Source organism: Eleutherodactylus coqui, chromosome 12 (assembly GCF_035609145.1).
Source record: "Eleutherodactylus coqui strain aEleCoq1 chromosome 12, aEleCoq1.hap1, whole genome shotgun sequence".
NCBI classification, from domain to species: domain Eukaryota; kingdom Metazoa; phylum Chordata; class Amphibia; order Anura; family Eleutherodactylidae; genus Eleutherodactylus; species Eleutherodactylus coqui.
This window is the reverse complement of record NC_089848.1, coordinates 103727875-103745756: the sequence shown is the minus strand read 5'-3', so window position 1 is coordinate 103745756 and position 17882 is coordinate 103727875. Positions and strand designations below refer to the sequence as shown.

At 43.1% G+C, this 17882-nt stretch overlaps 1 protein-coding gene across 4 annotated transcripts in view; it reads left to right on the top strand.

Moving 5' to 3' along the window:
• Positions 1-17882, top strand: part of DIP2C (disco interacting protein 2 homolog C) — a 476875-nt gene that overhangs the window by 244852 nt on the left and 214141 nt on the right. For all 4 annotated transcript variants that reach the window (XM_066585296.1, XM_066585294.1, XM_066585295.1 and 1 more), the window contains 2 exons: positions 2054-2185; positions 12346-12465. In XM_066585296.1, coding sequence (XP_066441393.1) covers positions 2054-2185; positions 12346-12465 — 252 coding nt within the window. The remainder of the gene's footprint in view (positions 1-2053; positions 2186-12345; positions 12466-17882) is intronic.

Here is a 17882-nt window from a genome sequence, read left to right as displayed (position 1 = left end):
TCCCGCTGCAGAATGACATGACTGGGGTGGAGAGGGGGGTAAAGACTCGACCCGCTTGATAAATAACACACCGCTTATTTATTAAATAATATCTTAAACCAGATTAAGTAACTTCATGACATCTTGTATAGAACTTATGTCACATAAATAACATTTTAGAAATTGACTTCAATACAAAACATTACTGATATACTTACAGATATTAGAATCCCACGGAAGAGTTCCTGGAAGCTACTGTATCATCCGAACCAATTGCACTCCAATATCTTTACCCTTAGCTGCAGCCACCTGACACAAGGGCACCCAACTCAACACACCATAGTGCACCAATTCATGAAGCCAAGATTCACCACCAGGAAGCCCAACTCCAGCTGTCCCCGAACAGCTACCATCTCAAACCAGATAATTTTAAGGAAAAACCCCTTCTTCAATTGCCTCCAAATATTCTGCTTCCAAGGATCCTGTCCTGCATACCCCACAGAAATGGCCTGCACTAACGCCAAGCAAACCATGCCATAAGTCCAAGTGCTGAAACAAGAAGAGAGGGAATGAAGGACAAACTTCTAGCACCTTTTTCCAACTACTACTCGCTCCTCGTGTCCTGCCTATTAAATTACCTCCCATTCCCCCAAGGTACACCACTACCCTCCTTTCCAGACTTTTCCCTGTCTTTGAAGTACACTCCCGCTGATGGTCCGTTTACTACATCCAAACTGCAACCCTGTTCCCCTTGTTTTAACCCCTATCAGAACGCATCCCACGCTGTGGCTTCCAGTATCAAGTATGAAGGTCTATCTCAACTCCTTCCAGTAGTTGCACAAGACTTTGCCCCAACAACTCTTAATAGATGGAATGAATAGGCTAAAGTACCTACACAACTGTAAGATATGGCTGACTGTATTCACACCTTATCTTCAGTATACATTTTAAGTAAGGTCAAGTGAACCAAAAGAGTAGAACCCCGTTTCAGGTCAAGTTTGCTAAAAATTCAGTTAGTCGAAAACACAAACCTTGGGTGGCTGAGCCCGCTAAAAGGAGGAGGAGAAAGAAGTTACACTGAAAACTTGTGTTTTCATGCTGCACTCCGAGGTCACGGGTCTAATTTCCATGCAAGTAAGTTCCAACTGTAAAATGGCCTGGGTCTCCAATAAAACAGCCATTCAGTGTAGATGTTGAGGCGGCGCATCAACTACTAGAACACGCAATAAAAATATATTTGGCAAATTTCCTTTTTTTCCGTGACTTTTTTGTTCTAGTTTTCTTTTTTACTTCCTGCTATCAAACTTTCACACTTGCACGGCCTGACACTTTATCTTTGTTCGATCCTGTTAAGCTTCTCAATTCTGGAAAGCAGCACTGGACAGCATTATTTACTGTAGTTCATTATCGATGACGAAGAAACCAATTTATGTACAAGAATGTTTTTGAGTTCACGCTTTCTTCATTAAGTCAGCAATGGTTTCTGAAGTGGCTTATCACCATATATAAAAATAATGAACACTATGATATATGTAGCGGTCATTAAACATGGGCAATGTGTCATCCGCGATAATAGAAACTGCATAATTTATCTGGTCATAAGCTTTCTAAACATTGTATATTGGGTGTATATGATGTTTACATGCTTCGGGTATTTTATTGTATTTTTGCAAGAAATGCTTGACTGCAACTCCTGTGCTTACCTGATATGTCTGACAATTGCTTGTGTCCCTCCAAGATATTTGGAATGGTCCATGGTTGCATCTACCCTCTCCCGATTCTTGTTTTGTTGGCAGCAGCCTCGGCTAGTATTTTTGTTTTTTGTTCTTTTTTTACAGTGAATGCCTTTTATACCTTTGCAAAGCATCTTTTATGGCCGCTTGATGTAGAAGTTTATTAGTACTTTGTGTCGGTAATGCTATCCGTTTGCACTGTGTGAAATTACCTGTCGATCTATATAAGAATAGAGTCTACTGCTGAGATTCTGGTGCCATTTAATGTTTGCGTTTTGTGGTCTGTTTCCAAATGAAGGATGATGTCTTCTCTGCAGTTAAGTCATTCTGTATTTTTACAGAAAATCATTCAGCCCCCCCAGATGTTACCACATACACCTCAGAGCACTCCATACAAGTAGAACGACCACAGGGATCCACATCGCGAGCCACCTCCAAGTACGGCAATGCTGAACTTATGGAAACGGGAGATGGTAAGTACCGGCCTGCATTACTAAATGGGGAAATTTATATTTCTGTTGCTTTACTGCATCGTTGTAAAGATCAGCAAATTTTACCAAAATGTGACTGCTCGTCCAATGGATTTTGAAGAGGAAATCTGATGACTGCCTTCCTAGCCTAGAAATAGATTGGACCCGATGTATGCCAAAAGTGTCCTTCCAGCATACAGATGTGTCCAATCTTAATCCTTGGATTTTTGAATTTTGTTAATTTTTACATTTTATAACATCTCTCCTTTTTCTATATGTCAAAGCCACATTCCTAGCTGGCCCCTTCTATGGATCTGAGATCTCCACTGTCCATGAAATGGCTATCTGGAACGTCAATCAGCCTCCTCCAATGCACTGTTTACCAACGTTCAATGTGTTGCTATGGAGGAGGCTGAGTAATGTTCCAAGTGACATAAGTTGACATCCTATGGATGGGGGAGATCTCAGGGTGGGAGGAGGAAGTGGAGCCACTAATGGGCGCTGCTTCATCATACAGAAGAACGGGACAGTAGTTCTAATACAAGAATATTATTATTAAGTACCTACATTCATATTAAAAGCACTGTATCTGGGTTTAACCCTGAAAACAGTCAAACCCTTTAATTAATTGAATGTTACAGATGATGCAATAACCACATACATTGCGGATGGCCTCATACGGTCAAACTTTTTGTATAGAAGTTTTGTATGGCAACATTAACCTTCTCACTCAGCAGTAACCGTTTGTTGCACTATGTTCCATATAGAATGCTGGCAGAATCGCTGCCAGTGTACACTGCATATCTATCGCAAATATATCCCATACAATTCCCATAAAAATATATTTTGAAGGATTCTTTATATTCAAAGGCGCAGTCAATTATGTTTTGCAATACAGTGTAAAAAAGGTATGGCAATGGACTGTACAACGCCAGGAACATACAGATGCCTTCTTCCTTAATTTGTTTCCAAGGGGCAATTCACCACTTGTTATTATCTACCATTACAGAACCATGGTTACATGTAGTAATCAGTTGATGAAAACAATAGGGGTGAGGCTCCTGCTCCAACGAGCTTACATACTACAAGTAATGGGGTGATACAGGAGGTAAAAGGCTGGAGATGGGTACGGTATGGCGAGGTGGAGAGTGAGCGATGCTATACACATAGACAATGGTCAGACATTTGGCTGTGTGACGGCAGAATCTGTATGACTTCAGGGTCGGTTTATGATGGCTAGCAGGGATTGCAGTCAGTAGGTCAGGGAGCATGTTATCAGGCGGAGTACAGAGAGGTTTGTTTAGGGAATGCGGTATGCCTCCCTGAAGAGATGCGTTTTTAGAGCACGCCTGAAGTTCTGCGAGTCCTGGATTGCCCGGGTAGCCTTTGGTAGTGTATTCCAGAGGACCAGTGCTGCTCTGGAGAAGTCTTGGAGGCGGGAATGAGAAGTTTGAATTAAAGGGGCGCTCAGTCTGGTTTCATTAGCAGAGTGGAGAGCCTGGGCTGGTTGATGGATTGAGATGAGGGAGACGATATAGGGGGGCGCTGCACTGTGGAGGGCTTTGTGGATGAAGGTAGCAAGTTTAAATTTAATTCTGTATTTAACGGGCAGCCAGTGCAGTGACTGGCACAGGGCAGAGGTGTCTGAGTAGTAGCTGGACAGGAAGATGAGCCTGGCTGCCTCATTTAGAATGGATTAGAGAGGGTAGAGTCTGGTGCAGGGGAGGCCGATCAGCAACGAGTTGCAATAATCGAGCAGAGAGTGGATGAGGGCAACAGTAAGCGTTTTTAGCGTGTCCACAGTGAGAAAAGAGCGGATTCTTGCGATGTTCTTGAGGTGCAGCTGACCTGTTTGGGCCAGAGATTGGATGTAGGGGGCAAAAGAGAGATCAGAGTCGAATATGACCCCAAGGCAGCGGGCGTGTTGTCTAGGAGTTATGGTGGCGCCACACACTGAGATGGAGATGTCAGGATGAGGTCGGTTAGTGGAGGGTGGAAATACCAGTAAGTCAGTTTTAGAGAGGTTTAGTTTTAGGTAGAGAGAGGACATAGTGTTAGAGACAGCGGACAGACAGTCGGTGATGTTTTGGAGAAAAGGTGCAGAGATGTCACGGGAAGAGGTGTAAATCTGGGTATCGTCAGCATAAAGGTGGTATTGGAGGCCAAATCTCCTGATGGTTTGTCCAATAGGGGCTGTATAGATAGAGAAAAGGAGGGAGCTGAGGACCGAGCCCTGGGGGACCCCAAAAGCAAGGAGAAGAGGAGGGGAGTTAGAGCCAGCAAAGGAGATGCTGAAAGAGCGGTCAGATAGGTAGGAGGAGAACCAGTAGAGAGCAGTGTCCTTTAGGCCAATGGAGCGTAGCATACTGAGGAGGAGTTTGTGGTCAACAGTGTCAAATGCTGTGGAGAGGTCAAGGAGGATCAGTAGGGAGTAATCGCCCCTCGATTTGGCTGTCAGTAGGTCATTGGATACCCTTGTAAGGGCAGTTTCTGTTGAGTGTTGGGGTCAGAAGCCAGAATGTAAGGGGTGTAGGAGAGAGTTCTCTGATAGATAGCTTACAAGGCGGGAGTAAACTAGGCGTTCTAGTAGTTTGGAGATGAAGGGGAGATTAGAGATGGGTCTGTAGTTGGCAGCATCAGTCACGCCAGGAGTCTGCTTCTTTAGCAGTGGGGATTTGATGGCGTGTTTGAAAGAGAAGGGAAAGATGCCAGAGATCAGAGAGAGGTTGAATATAGTGGTGAGATGGGAGATGACCACTGGGGAGAGGGATCGGAGGAGGTGTGAGGGCAGAGGGCCGCTAGCGCAGGTGGTGGGGCGAGCAGAGAAGAGCAATTTGGAGACTTCTTCCTCTGTCGTTGGTCTGAGTACAGACAGTGAGCAGGAGCTAGATGCAGTACTGACGAGACTAGGGTCAGGGCTAGTCTGGGACTGGGAGGTTATTTTCTGACGGATGTCATCAATTTTCTTTTTGAAGTAAGCAGCCAACTCTACAGCACTGAGATCCGTCACAGGGGGTTGCGGTTTAGGGCTTAGAAAGGAGTGAAAAGTATCAAAGAATCAAAAGTAGCATTCATTTCCAAATGTTACTACTTATTAGGGGGCTTCCTTTGGCCATAATGACATTGGATACTCTCTGTGGTGTGGTATACTTTCTACTAATATCTGCTGAGTTCTCAAAGAAGATGCAATGACCCATCTATAATGGTGCAAGGAGAGTCGTCACTGGACAATTTAGCAATGGCGGAACATTCTATGAAGTGACTAATCACCTTACTCCATCTTCACATCAGATAGACATACCTGGGTGTGGAGGAAGCCTAGGAAACTCCTTTTGTCAGAGTGTGTTGTGCCAATAGTGAGGTCCCGTTCTGGTCTGGGGATGTTTTACATGGCATGGTCTCAGTCTGTTAGTTGTAGTGACAAGAACCATGAACATGGAGGTGTACCTTGATGCCGACAATGTGGCAATACTCTCGGAATGGTCGGCCATACTTCCAACAAGACACAAATCCAACGCTGTCTTATGTTGGTTTGAAGATATGGATGTTCCACGATTGGTCTGGCTGCACAAAGTCCGGACCTGAACCTACTGTACATCTCTGGGAGGAACTGGAACGTTGGATCAGGAAATATGAACGGTGCTGTTTTTCTTTAAGAGAATGAAGGGAAATACTGGCTGAAGTGTACCAGACAATAGTAGAAAGTATACCATGAAGAGTGTCTGCTGTCATTGGGGCCAAAGGAGCTCTACTAAGAATTACCATATGGAAATAAATGTGCTTCTTGATTCTTGCTCAGGTGTCCAATTACTTTTGGTAGGATATGGAATATGATATTAAAAAAACATGAAAAAAAAAAGTATACATCTGACAGACACCTCAATGATGTCATCTGTTGGCCTTTGGTCTCCCATAGGCAAAAAGCATCCATTTAACATCCTTTTTTTATTGGATGACATGAGATTGTATTAAACTTGTATCAAATTAAAATAGCTCAATTTTTTTAAAGGAATATTCTGTGACTTTTTACATTTTTTTCTATTGTTGACTAAAAGGTCATCAATGCATGATCGACAGGGACTCACCGCTCGGATTCTCGCTGATTAGCCGCCGTTTATATTCCCGGGGGCCACTGTCACAGCAATTAACACAGGAAGCAGAAAGTGCTGACCGTAGTGCAGTGGCCCGAGTTGGTATTGCACGCACAGCTCCCTTTGAATTCAGTGCAATACCAACCTAGGCCACTGCGCTATAATCAGCACTTCCTGTGCTGACTGCAGTGACAGCGGTCCGGAAGTCAGCTGATTGGCGGGGATCCTAGTGGCAGGTCCCAACTGATCATCTATTGATAATCTATCAGTCATCAATAGAAAAAATGTAAAAAGTTTTAGAATGCCCGATTAACCATGAAGTGGTCAACCCTTTTAAGGGCTTGCTCTCTTTGAACAGTCCCTTTTTTCCAAAAGGGGCACCTCAGCTGGTCATAGGACGTCCTGCTGCCTGGATCCCAGCAGTCATCAGTAATCTGGGATTGATGTTGTTTAAAGGGGCTGTCCAGTTTTTAGCTGTTTTGCTGCAGGAGGCAGACTTCTCTGTACATTACCAGCATATTGAAGTGAATGGGACTCAGCTTGCAGTACCAACCTGGGACACTGCACAATGTACAGAGCTGTCTGCTTCCTGCAGCAAAACTGCTAGAAGTGTTAAACTTGCCTGCAGCACTGCCACAGATGAAATGATGCATTACACTGCCGCTTTTGCATTTCATATTCTGTCGGTGTAAGTAATGGACATATTGTGTCCTCCAGAGAAAGAAGCTCTTTATAAACCAGACAATACAGTTATTTTCCATTAGGAATATCTTATTAATATGACTAGATCTCTGATATTTTCGAATAACCCGAAATAAGACAACAAAGAAGTGAGAATTTCCTTCTCTTGGCCCATTGGAGGCATTAGGGGGCTTTTGGGACTCATCCGGAGCTTCTGATTCATAAAGTGCAGATCAGTAATATTGAAATTCAACTTCACTGCTTTAATTCCACCCAGAGGATTTTGCTTTTGCTTGACTTTATATTCGGCTTCACGCTCGTCAGCTAAGGCAGATACTGTTTGACAAATAGTTTCTTACAATATACAGATATCTATATGAAATTATGAACCCTAATTATACTTTTAATTAGATTATTTTTAAGATAATCGAAATTAAAAATAATGTTCCATATGTCTGGATATTAGAGCCGGTTATTCTGCGCCATAATTAGTTTTCTTGTCCCAGTGATAGAACCAAACTCAAGACTTGGAGAAGAGAGCTGGATCAGTGCAATCAGTGCAGATTATTGGAGCCGATGTTAATTATTTTAGGAACAAACAATCATTTAAGATTGTCACAAAATAATTACAGCTTACTGCATCCCCCAACACTGCCGAGCAACCGCTTCCACGTTCATGGATATTGCCTTTGGCAGGGTTGGCTTCTAATTTCCTGGGAGAGTTGATTTGCTACCAGAGAACTGCAACGTGATGTTGATTATAGTGAATCAGTGTGATAATCAGCAATGGTAGCCTCTAACACCTGATAAAATCTATGGCAGTCTCATAGGATGATACGTTTGCATTTTGAACCATCAGACTTTAAGAGACCCTCTGGTCCTGGAGAAACAAAGATGGCCGAACGACTTCTCTGACTACCTGATGCACGCTGTGCATTACTATGCATTAGTAGTCTAAGACCCTACATGCTTACGTGACTGGCCAGCTCTGCTCATATGGGCAGCAATGGTCAATCAAAGCAGGTGTGTAGTGTCCTAGACTGATGATGCATACTAATGCACAGTGTACATCCGGTAGTCAGAGAAGCGTTTCGGCCTTCTTTTTTCTGGACTGGAGGGTCGCCTTAAAGAAGACCAGTCATCCATGTTCTCTGACCAACGGGCTGATTATATAGCTTTGCAGCTACGACCCTGATTACTCAAGTACACCTCTTCTTTTCTTTGTGCTCCCTTAATTGCCCCACACCAACTTCTATTAGATTCGATGTGAGTAAGAGGAGGAAATCTGATTTCTCCCAGTGACATTAGTGGAGGAGACCACATACTTGACAGATTCAAAGCATTATGAGCTCAGTCTAGCAAAGCTCAGAATGGAGGTGGTCTACAAAAAAAGATAAGAGGTGTGATAGTCAGTGGGGCCATAACTGCAAAGCTATGCAACACCACAACCCTACCCAAACCCTTGCTAATCAGATGATATGACAGCTCCTCTTTAAAATCTACTGGATTACACTATCCTACCAAAGGTATCTGGACACCTGAGCAAGAATGAGAAGTGGTATTTATTTCCATATGTTAATACTTAGTGGGGCTCCTTTGGCCCTAATGATATCAGATACTCTCTGTGGCATACTTTCTACTAACATCTGACACACTTGAGCTGGTATTTCTCAAAGATGGCTGCTGATCATATTTCCTGACCCAAAGTTCCAGTCCGTCCCAAAGCTCTCCAGGAAGGTTCAGGTCAGGAATCTGTGCGGCCAGTCCAATCTTGGAACATCCATAAGCTCAAACCAACATAAAACAGTGTTGGATGTGTGACAAGGTCTGTTGTCTTGTTGGAAGTATGGCCGACCATTCCCAGAGTATTACCACATTGTCGGCAGCACATTATTGTCTAGAATGTCAGGGTACACCTCCATGTTTGTGGTTCTTGTCACTACGACCAACGGACCAAAACCATGCTAGGTAAAACATTCCCAGACCATAACGGGACCTCTGCCATACTTAACTGTTGGCACAACACACTCAGGTAAAAGACGTTCCCAATCATCCTCCACACCCAGGTACGTCCATCCAATATGAGTAGTGTGATTCGTCACTCCATATATTGTTCTTGCATTGAATATTCTTCCATTGCTCAACTGTACAATGACAATGCTCCTTGCAGCATGGTAGACAATATATCTTCCTGAAGAGAACTTTCCAGATGTTTGCAGGATGAATGGATTGAAATACCAGCTGAAGTGTATCAGACATTAGTAGAAAGTATGCCATGGAGAGTATCCAATGTCAGTAGGACCAAAGAAGCCCAGCTAAGATTAACATATGGAAATAAATACTACTTTTGATTCTTGTTTAGGTGTCCAATTACTTTTGGTAGGCTAGTGTATGTTTCTAAATGATCCTTGAACTTGACACTATTTGCATTCTGCTACTGATGTGATCCTTTCTTCCAATACATTTTTCAATAGTGGAGCTTAACTCAAAGCTTCTGGGCCCTGTAGCCCCACCACCATTACTCCTCATTTAGGCTATGTTCACATCTACATCGTGGCTACCATGTTGGATTCCTCCAGTGCACAGCAGATCCTGTTGACCTATAATTGAGTTTATTGGGGTTCTGTAATGGTCTCCTCTTATAGGGCAAGAAACAGATCTACACCTATTTCAACCCTTTGTGTATGTGCTTAAGATAAGGACATTAGATTATAAGTCTCATTGGAGGTTAGGGACCGATGTAAGTGATGGCTGTCCCTTAACAGCTCTGCGGAATATGTTGATGCTATATAAGCAGGAAATAAAGGAACCATTTAGATATAGTGACGACTTATAGCTTATGCAAAATATGACTCCAAGTAACCGCTCCATTGTATAGAACCATTCTTGGGACAGTACTGAGTTATGTCCATGGTTGTTGGGTCTTCCGCTTTCCATACCAGTCTTTTGCCCATTTCCACATCGAGATGATTGATCTCTGTAGAGTAATGCGTGCGGTCAACGCTGAAAACATATGTTAGAGGAGAAGGCAAGAAAAGCCAAATTTCTTCTAGCTTTCTAATACCTTGTTCTGACATCCATCATCTGTTACCTCGGTGTGCAGTGGCGCTCCATTACTCCATAGAGATGAATGATCGCAAGGTGAATATCTGATCCCCTGTCATATAATAAAATGGAAGCGGAAAGTACATTATAACTCCTACGTGTCGAAGGCCTAACTCATATTTATTTGCAGCTGCTCAACATTTAGTCTCAACAGCAACAGTCTTGTAAGTTGTTGTATGCTGTACATTACCAAAAAAACTAAATAACAATGTACAAAAATGATTCTTGTCCTTTGAGGTCTCATTCGCTTCTGTGTCGGAGGTTCCGTTAAGAGTCTTCCCTGCAGATTTTATAAAAAGTAACAGGAAAAAAAAGTGCAGTGCGCAATTTTATTTTCTCAAGTAAAATGTCAGACCCCAAAATGAAAACCCACCGAAGTCCATTTTTGTCCATTCGGTCCATCAGGTACCATTGGTGTCTTGCATATGTTGGATCCACCCCCACCATCATTTTCATTGCCCTGCTCCTATAACGGAGAAGAACAGTGGAGGTTGGACGTTGGGGATATTGCCGATGTGAATATAGCCATAAAGGGAATCTGTAAGCTTGAAAATGCTGTCCAAACTACAGGCGGCAGAAGGAGCTGAGCAGATTGATAAATAGTTTTATTGGAAATGAGTCAGATAACTTGATTGATTGACAGCTATCCGTGTATGACTGTTTTATACAGAAATACCGTAGCTGTCAATCACTGATAGGACCGCCCACTGGACTCCTAAGTCCATAAAGAGCAGAGATTTAAATGAATGAAATAGATGGTATGCGTTATCCTTCCCCCATAAAACTATATATGAATCTGCTCAGCTCCTCCTGACCTATAACATGCTGCCTGTAGTTTGGGCAGTCTATTCAAGCTGACAAGTTCTGTCTGAATGCATTTCTTATAATAATAATTTTTTAAAAAGCTGCCATTTCCTCCTGCTTATTCTGACCGCTCTAGAACCACATTCTATGGTGGCAGATAGTTGAATAGATGGTACCAGTAAAGGTGAATGCCACCTGCTGACCAAATCTTAATTAAAGGAGCTTTCCGGGACATAAAAAAAAAATTAAACAGGCTTAAAATGAACAAAAATGGAATACCCCCACTTATCTGGGTGGCTCCCCGTCTAGCGCTGCAGCCCCATACTGTTCATTGTGCACATGACTGCTCAGCCACTCAGACCATGTAGGAATTGCCACTGAATGTGAATATTCAATTTTTCTTCATTGTAAGCCTGTTTTGACTTTTTTTTATGTCCTGGTAAACCCCTTTGAAGTGACTCCTGTGAACCCCATAAACTAAAGTTATGCTCTGCTGTCACGCTGAGTCCAGGGTATGTAACTGTTATATTCGCCTTCCTCCCTGATGTCCGCCCACAAAGCCACCACTTGTTTTATACAGCAAATTTCTTATGTGCACACTGATAATAACAGGACTTGTTCACATAAGTAGTCTGCTCTACACAATGATCGGCGGCTTTGTGGGTAGACAGCGAAGGAATGGGCAGGATGGTGTATGTGAGTATGATATCCCCAACTTCAGTGCCCCAGCTCCTATGAGCCCATAACTTTAGCATTCCCATCTCAATAATTTCAGGCTGAGATTGAGAATGCCTTTCTATATGCTGCGCCAGAGGTGCCCGAAATCACAGAAACGGTGGAGCTTGCTGTCCTTTGCCGTTTTCATACCTCTGCTTAATTTGTTTGGGAAAGGTGGAAACCACATAGAGTAGTCAGCTTGTGCGTTTTCAGAATCCCAATCATCGATGGCTATGGAGAACAGCCCTGTTTTCCCATCTCAACCATCATCTTGCACTATTCCCATATCTGAATGCACAAAATCACATAGGCCTACCTACGGCATTACTGGGGTAACCAGACGTAGTGAAAAGTTGTATGCTCATCTGATGGCATTGTGCTGGGTATATAACACCCTAGGGTGTCTTGATAAATAGCATAAGTTAATATGTAGGTAGGTAAGTATTGTCTTCTTTACCCCAGAGTAGGTTGACCAAGGAGACGAAAAACTGCAACCACTATTATTTAAAGGGGTCGTACCAAAATTACAAGTTTTCCCCTATCCACAGAGACAGGTAGAAGGGAACACAGGAGTCCCTTTCTGCAGATCAGCGAAGTCCCAGCAGTGAGACCCGTACCGATCAGCAAGTCACCCCCTATCATATGAATAGGGGATAACTTGCAATCTTGGTACAACCCCTTTAATATAACTAACTATTCAAACTGCCATAATATCTGTTTTTTATTCTGAATTATTGACCTTTCTGTGTATTTATGGTCTTATAGGTGTTCCTGTAAGCAGTAGAGTGTCTGCAAAGATCCAGCAACTTGTCAACACCTTAAAAAGACCCAAACGGCCACCGTTACGGGAGTTCTTTGTTGACGATTTTGAGGAGTTATTGGAAGGTTAGTGACACTGATTGATATTTTACTGATGATTATGTTGCTAACGGCCCTTTGGTGGTCTTCCAATATTGCAAGACCGCTTCTTAGACTACTAAGTGCACACTGTGCATGTAAAATATTAGGAGAAAACCATCCAATGGGTGGTTAACTCATCTGGACTGCTTTAGGCTCTCAACTCCCCCCAGTGCCAGTTGATTGTCAACTCCAACTTCCTTGAGCTGGAAACGCGATGTGCTACACTTCCAGGGTAGACACTTGCACAGTGATGTTAGCAAGGTTGATGGCCAAAGCAGGGCAAGTCACTGCACCTATGCCTATCCCAGAAATGTGTGGCACACTCCATGTCTGGAGTAAACAGTATCTCCAGCTTAACAAAGCTGGAGATGTCAATCACTTGGCAATGGGTGGGTTTGGAATGACAGGAGGGGTAGAGAGCTCGGACCAGTCCAGAAGAGTGAGCCCTCAACTGTGTGGTTTTCTTCTAATTTTCATACAGGAGTTTTGGGGCAATGGAAGTCATGAGAATATATTTAAGAAAAAAGTACAATAGCACAATCAGATTGGTCTTTATTTCCCCTGTGTGACAAGGATTCGTAGATGGGGAAAATTTGGGAAACAGACCCCCTTTAACCTAACTTGTGAACTATGTGAGATTTTGGAATTTGGTGGTCTACTGTATCTTCAACAACACTTAGATACTACAAAGTAGCTTGTCTGTGTAGACTGGACTGCACCCCAGCTACCTTCTTACCACTAAAAGGGGCGGTCCAGACTACAGATATAGCTAAACAAAAAACACATCAGCTCACCACCACTTGTACGATAGGATACACACAAATCAAATCCAAGGGTCGATACAAGGTGGAGTAAATGCCGGTATATTCCCAGGTAAGAATATGCTGAAAGTAAAGTTAAATCTTCATGCCTGGCTGGTTACTACTTTTAAAACTCATGGTATGCAAACCATAAAAACAGATTTTTTAGCTGTTTATTAAAATTCATTGAATTAAATGCACACTCAAACCTAAACTCTGACTATAGAGTCACTGCTCCCCCGCCCCCAGTTTCCAGGTACTCTGACCTATCATCGCACCAGTTTCTGTTACTTAACTTGATTAGCTGTGGAAACCTCTATGATAAATATCCATTAGAATCTACTTAAAGGGGTTGTCCCGAGGCAGCAAGTGGGTCTATACACTTCTGTATGGCCATAATAATGCACTTTGTAATATACATTGTGCATTAATTATGAGCCATACAGAAGTTATAAAAAGTTTTTTACTTACCTGCTCCGTTGCTGGCGTCCTCGTTCCCATGGAGCCCGACTAATTTTCGCCCTCCGATGGCCAAATTAGCCGCGCTTGCGCAGTCCGGGTCTTCTGTAGTCTTCTATGGAGCCGCTCGTGCCAGAGAGCGGCTCCGTGTAGCTCCGCCCCGTCACGGGCCGATTCCAGCCAATCAGGAGGCTGGAATCGGCAGTGGACCGCACAGAAGAGCTGCGGTCCACGAAGACAGAGGATCCCGGCGGCCATCTTCAGCGGTAAGTATTGAAGTCACCGGAGCGCGGGGATTAAGGTAAGCGCTCCGGTAAGCTTCCTTTACTTCCCTGCATCGGGGTTGTCTCGCGCCGAACGGGGGGGGGGGGGGGGTTGAAAAAAAACAAAACCCGTTTCGGCGCGGGACAACCCCTTTAAGTTAGCCTATTTAGATGCAGGCCCAGTGGTAATGGTCCTCATGTTGGGTTTCACATATCCCCATGAAGCCTTGATGTTGAATCAGGAAGCACAGAATTTATTCTTTGTTCTTTTAGGAAATTAATTTTCTTCTTCTTTGCACCAACCACAAAGTGATGTTTCTTGGGGTTTCTGTGGAGCAAATCTTACTAGAATACTTTCTTTCTACTAGATTTCGTGTAGATTCTGAAAAATTTTGTACAAAATTTTCGTAATGGGCCTTGTAAAATATTCAACCCCTAAAGAAAAGTTGATTTCTCAGGATGACAAATTACAGATTGCTCCAGGTAGTGTTCTTTATTATAAACCAATATGCCTGTAAAGTACAATTTCAAACTCACAATTCATTATTTGTCAGGTTACAAATTAAAAAAAAAAAACTATAGATATATATAGAGAGAAAGATAATAAGAATTGAAAAATATTTGTTGCATAAGTAATTCCACCCCCCGTATGTGGAACCTCCAAGTTTACATGAATGAAAGATATTGCCCTTGGAAACTGACTTGGACATTAACTCTACTTGTGAATTACTAGATTTGTGTGGAGGCTGTACTGTTAACATATAGACATAAAGCCTATACAACCTTACCTTAGATCCAGTTCCTAGCGCTGTAAATCATTCAACTGGGCAGTCCCCACCACTCACTGGTCCGATGTTGCCCATCTACAGTGAGAGATGGAGACCATCAACTTGACAGATTGACAGTCCCGGGAGCCAGATCTAATAAGTGGCCATACGGGCGAACAGAGGTGAGTTTGAAGAAAAGAAAATCAACAAGAGAGTCAACAGGGCCATGGTTTCAGAGCTATGCAACCAGCCGTGATGACTTTATGTTGAGACAAGTACTTTTTAAAGAAGTTGTCTTGGGAAATAAACTAAAGTCAATCTAGACTGTGTTCAGTAGTATTGGTATTTCTACTGGTTACGACACGAATCATGTGGCATAGATCTTCCTATTGACTCACTTTCCGGGTCATGCTTGCAGGGGGCTTGTGGAACAACTCATTTCAATAACTAAGCCAGGCCCCTTCTTTGTCACAGCTGATATAGACACAGATTAGTGGATGGGCTTAGTCCTTGAAAAGAGCCAGTCAACCAGGTGCCTTCCAGCACGTCAATGACCATGGGAGCTGAAGGAAGACCATGTGAATCTGTGTTGGAACCAATGGCATAACTTGAAGCTTCTGGACCCCAATGCAACATCTGCACGGGGCCACTAACTATCAACTTGTCTTACTCATATCAGAAACAGAGAGCTTATTGGCCCTCTAGAGCTCCAAGGTCTGGGTGCCACCGCATCTGCACCCATTATAGTTCTGCCCTTGGTTGGAACTGAACTGGAAGTATGGTGCTTCTGGACTCTGACAGGATTCACTCAAGTTTATATCAATGGAAAACCCCTTTAAGGCCCCATTTTCATGGCAAAGGGCTGTCCTTCCTCTTTGCCTCTGACTTGGGTCTGATTTGCAGTTATTCAAGATGGCAGCCTCAGTCTTCTGACTACCTAATGCCCACTTTGAATTGGTAATGTGCTGGACTACTGATGCACTATAGATGCAGCAAAGTTTAACTTGATTATGATATCTTATCGTATTCCATTGAAAAGCTATTAACCCATTAATGCGGCAGAAGCCATTGTATAGCAATTGAAAGCGCAAATAAACTGTGGCGCAGAACGTTTTTGCACATGAAGAGTGAAGTTGAACTTTGCTACATCTGCTTTCTGATTGGCCAGTGCTGCTCATGTGATCAGTGCTGGTCAATCAGAGAGCAGCATGAAGTGCCCCAGACTTCCCATGCACAGTGTGCATTAGGTAGTTGCCGTACCATTTGCAAGATGGAAAACAAGGCCCGGGAACTGGTAGATCTGAGAGACGACTCAGAGGAGGGTGGTGGTTAATATAACCACAAACTCCTGTCCCCGGACTGGAGGGTTGCTTTAATGACTATCCTCCTGGATGTTCTTGGACAACACACGTCTTCACGAGTTATAGGTGATCTCCTGGTGTAGCAGAATTCCCTGAACTGTTTTTGGAGAGTTTTAATAAGCTCTGCGCACCTGACTCCCCTGGAATTGGCATGCTGTCACATTTCTGCTAATTGCATCTGATCAATTTGTCAACTTTCATTTGTGCTGAAGTATGTGAAGTGCCCAAAGCCAATAAATAGTATTTATGATCTGGCAGAGCGCTAATATGATGATAATCTCCTTCTCTCCCTATAGTTTTGTTTAATTACATAGCCGAAAAAAACTCCACGGTCGCATTCTGCGTGTTCGGCGTCCCTTCCCGGTCTGCACACTTCTATATTTCCATGTTGCAGAGCCGTAAGGTGTAGGATTAGGCTTTATTGATGCAAATGTCTAACATTTTGCTATAGTTTTATATATTCTTTTCGTGGAAAAGGGGAAGCTTTATAAATACATTGCCCGTGACCTGTTATGATTCTTCCCTCATCGCATCATGCACCAGATTCATCAGGCAGACCTGAAATTGTTTTCTGACACGTTTCTAATTTGAAAACTGTGGGAAAAGTTTGATAAATGAGTCACACTTGGTGCAATTCTGAAGCCTCGCTCACACAGGTCCGAAAAAAGGTGCCGGAGCTTTGTAAAAAGGGAACAAATGGATCTACTAGATGTGCATTCTTCATCTTCTACTGATTCTTAGTTATACTTCAGAGCTGTATTCACAATTCTTCTGGTTGTATTTTGAAAGCAGTCAGCAAGCTTGTCCATGACACCTTAGCTAAGTTCCCATAATAAAGGGGACAGTCATACAGGGTCAGTTACATCATTATGGTGTATCCAGCCTTTTAATAAAGTTGCCTGAAGAGAATGCTAATTAAAACAAGGGGCGGCGCTCCAGGGGTATCCACACTCATAAAATAACTCCAAAACAATGGAAGTGACTTACTTAGTGTGACAGGTCTACCCAGATTAGGGGCAGACAATCACACCTAAAGTCCCGGTTGACTTTACTTGGTGGAGATGGCTAAGGGCTTCCCTCGTCACACGGACATCCAAAGGTGGAGAGCGTCGACGGATTTCCAAAGTGGGTCTCGTTACGTGCGTTTAAAGAGTAAAATGGATAAATAAATCCGGCGCTCTAGGGGTTACAGCCATATAAAATAGGAAGAACATAAAACTTTCTTTACAAGGGTCCTCCGATGAGAACAGCCCTTTTATCCCGCAAATATGCCTAAATGAGGTTTTTTCGGGGTCTAAATCCATAGTCCACAATGGAAATGTATAGAGAATTAATTTAATGAGGATATTTAACCCTTTCCAATCCACTGTCTGACCTCTGAAGACTTTCTGGTTTAAGGCTGTACAGCTCTGATGTTGGAAGACGTCCGTCGGGGTTCTCTTACTGTATGTTGCCAGCCTCTCTGCTGTCGGAGCCTATCTAACGTGTCACCTCATGCAGTACTGGCTTCAGCCAGCAGATAGCGCCGTTGTATAACGGCAGAAAAAGAGTAAGCCCCCTAGGAAAACCAGGATACAAATTGGATTGGAAATGGTTAAGACGTTGCAAAGTATAAAACAACAAACTGGGGTTCACAGTTGTGGGGGTGCAATGTGTCTCGGAGGATTATAAACCTCCTTTCTCAAGCACTTGACAAAATGGTTATCCAGGAGTTGTGTGTATATGGCTATAGGGACCTTTGGGGAGGAGGGT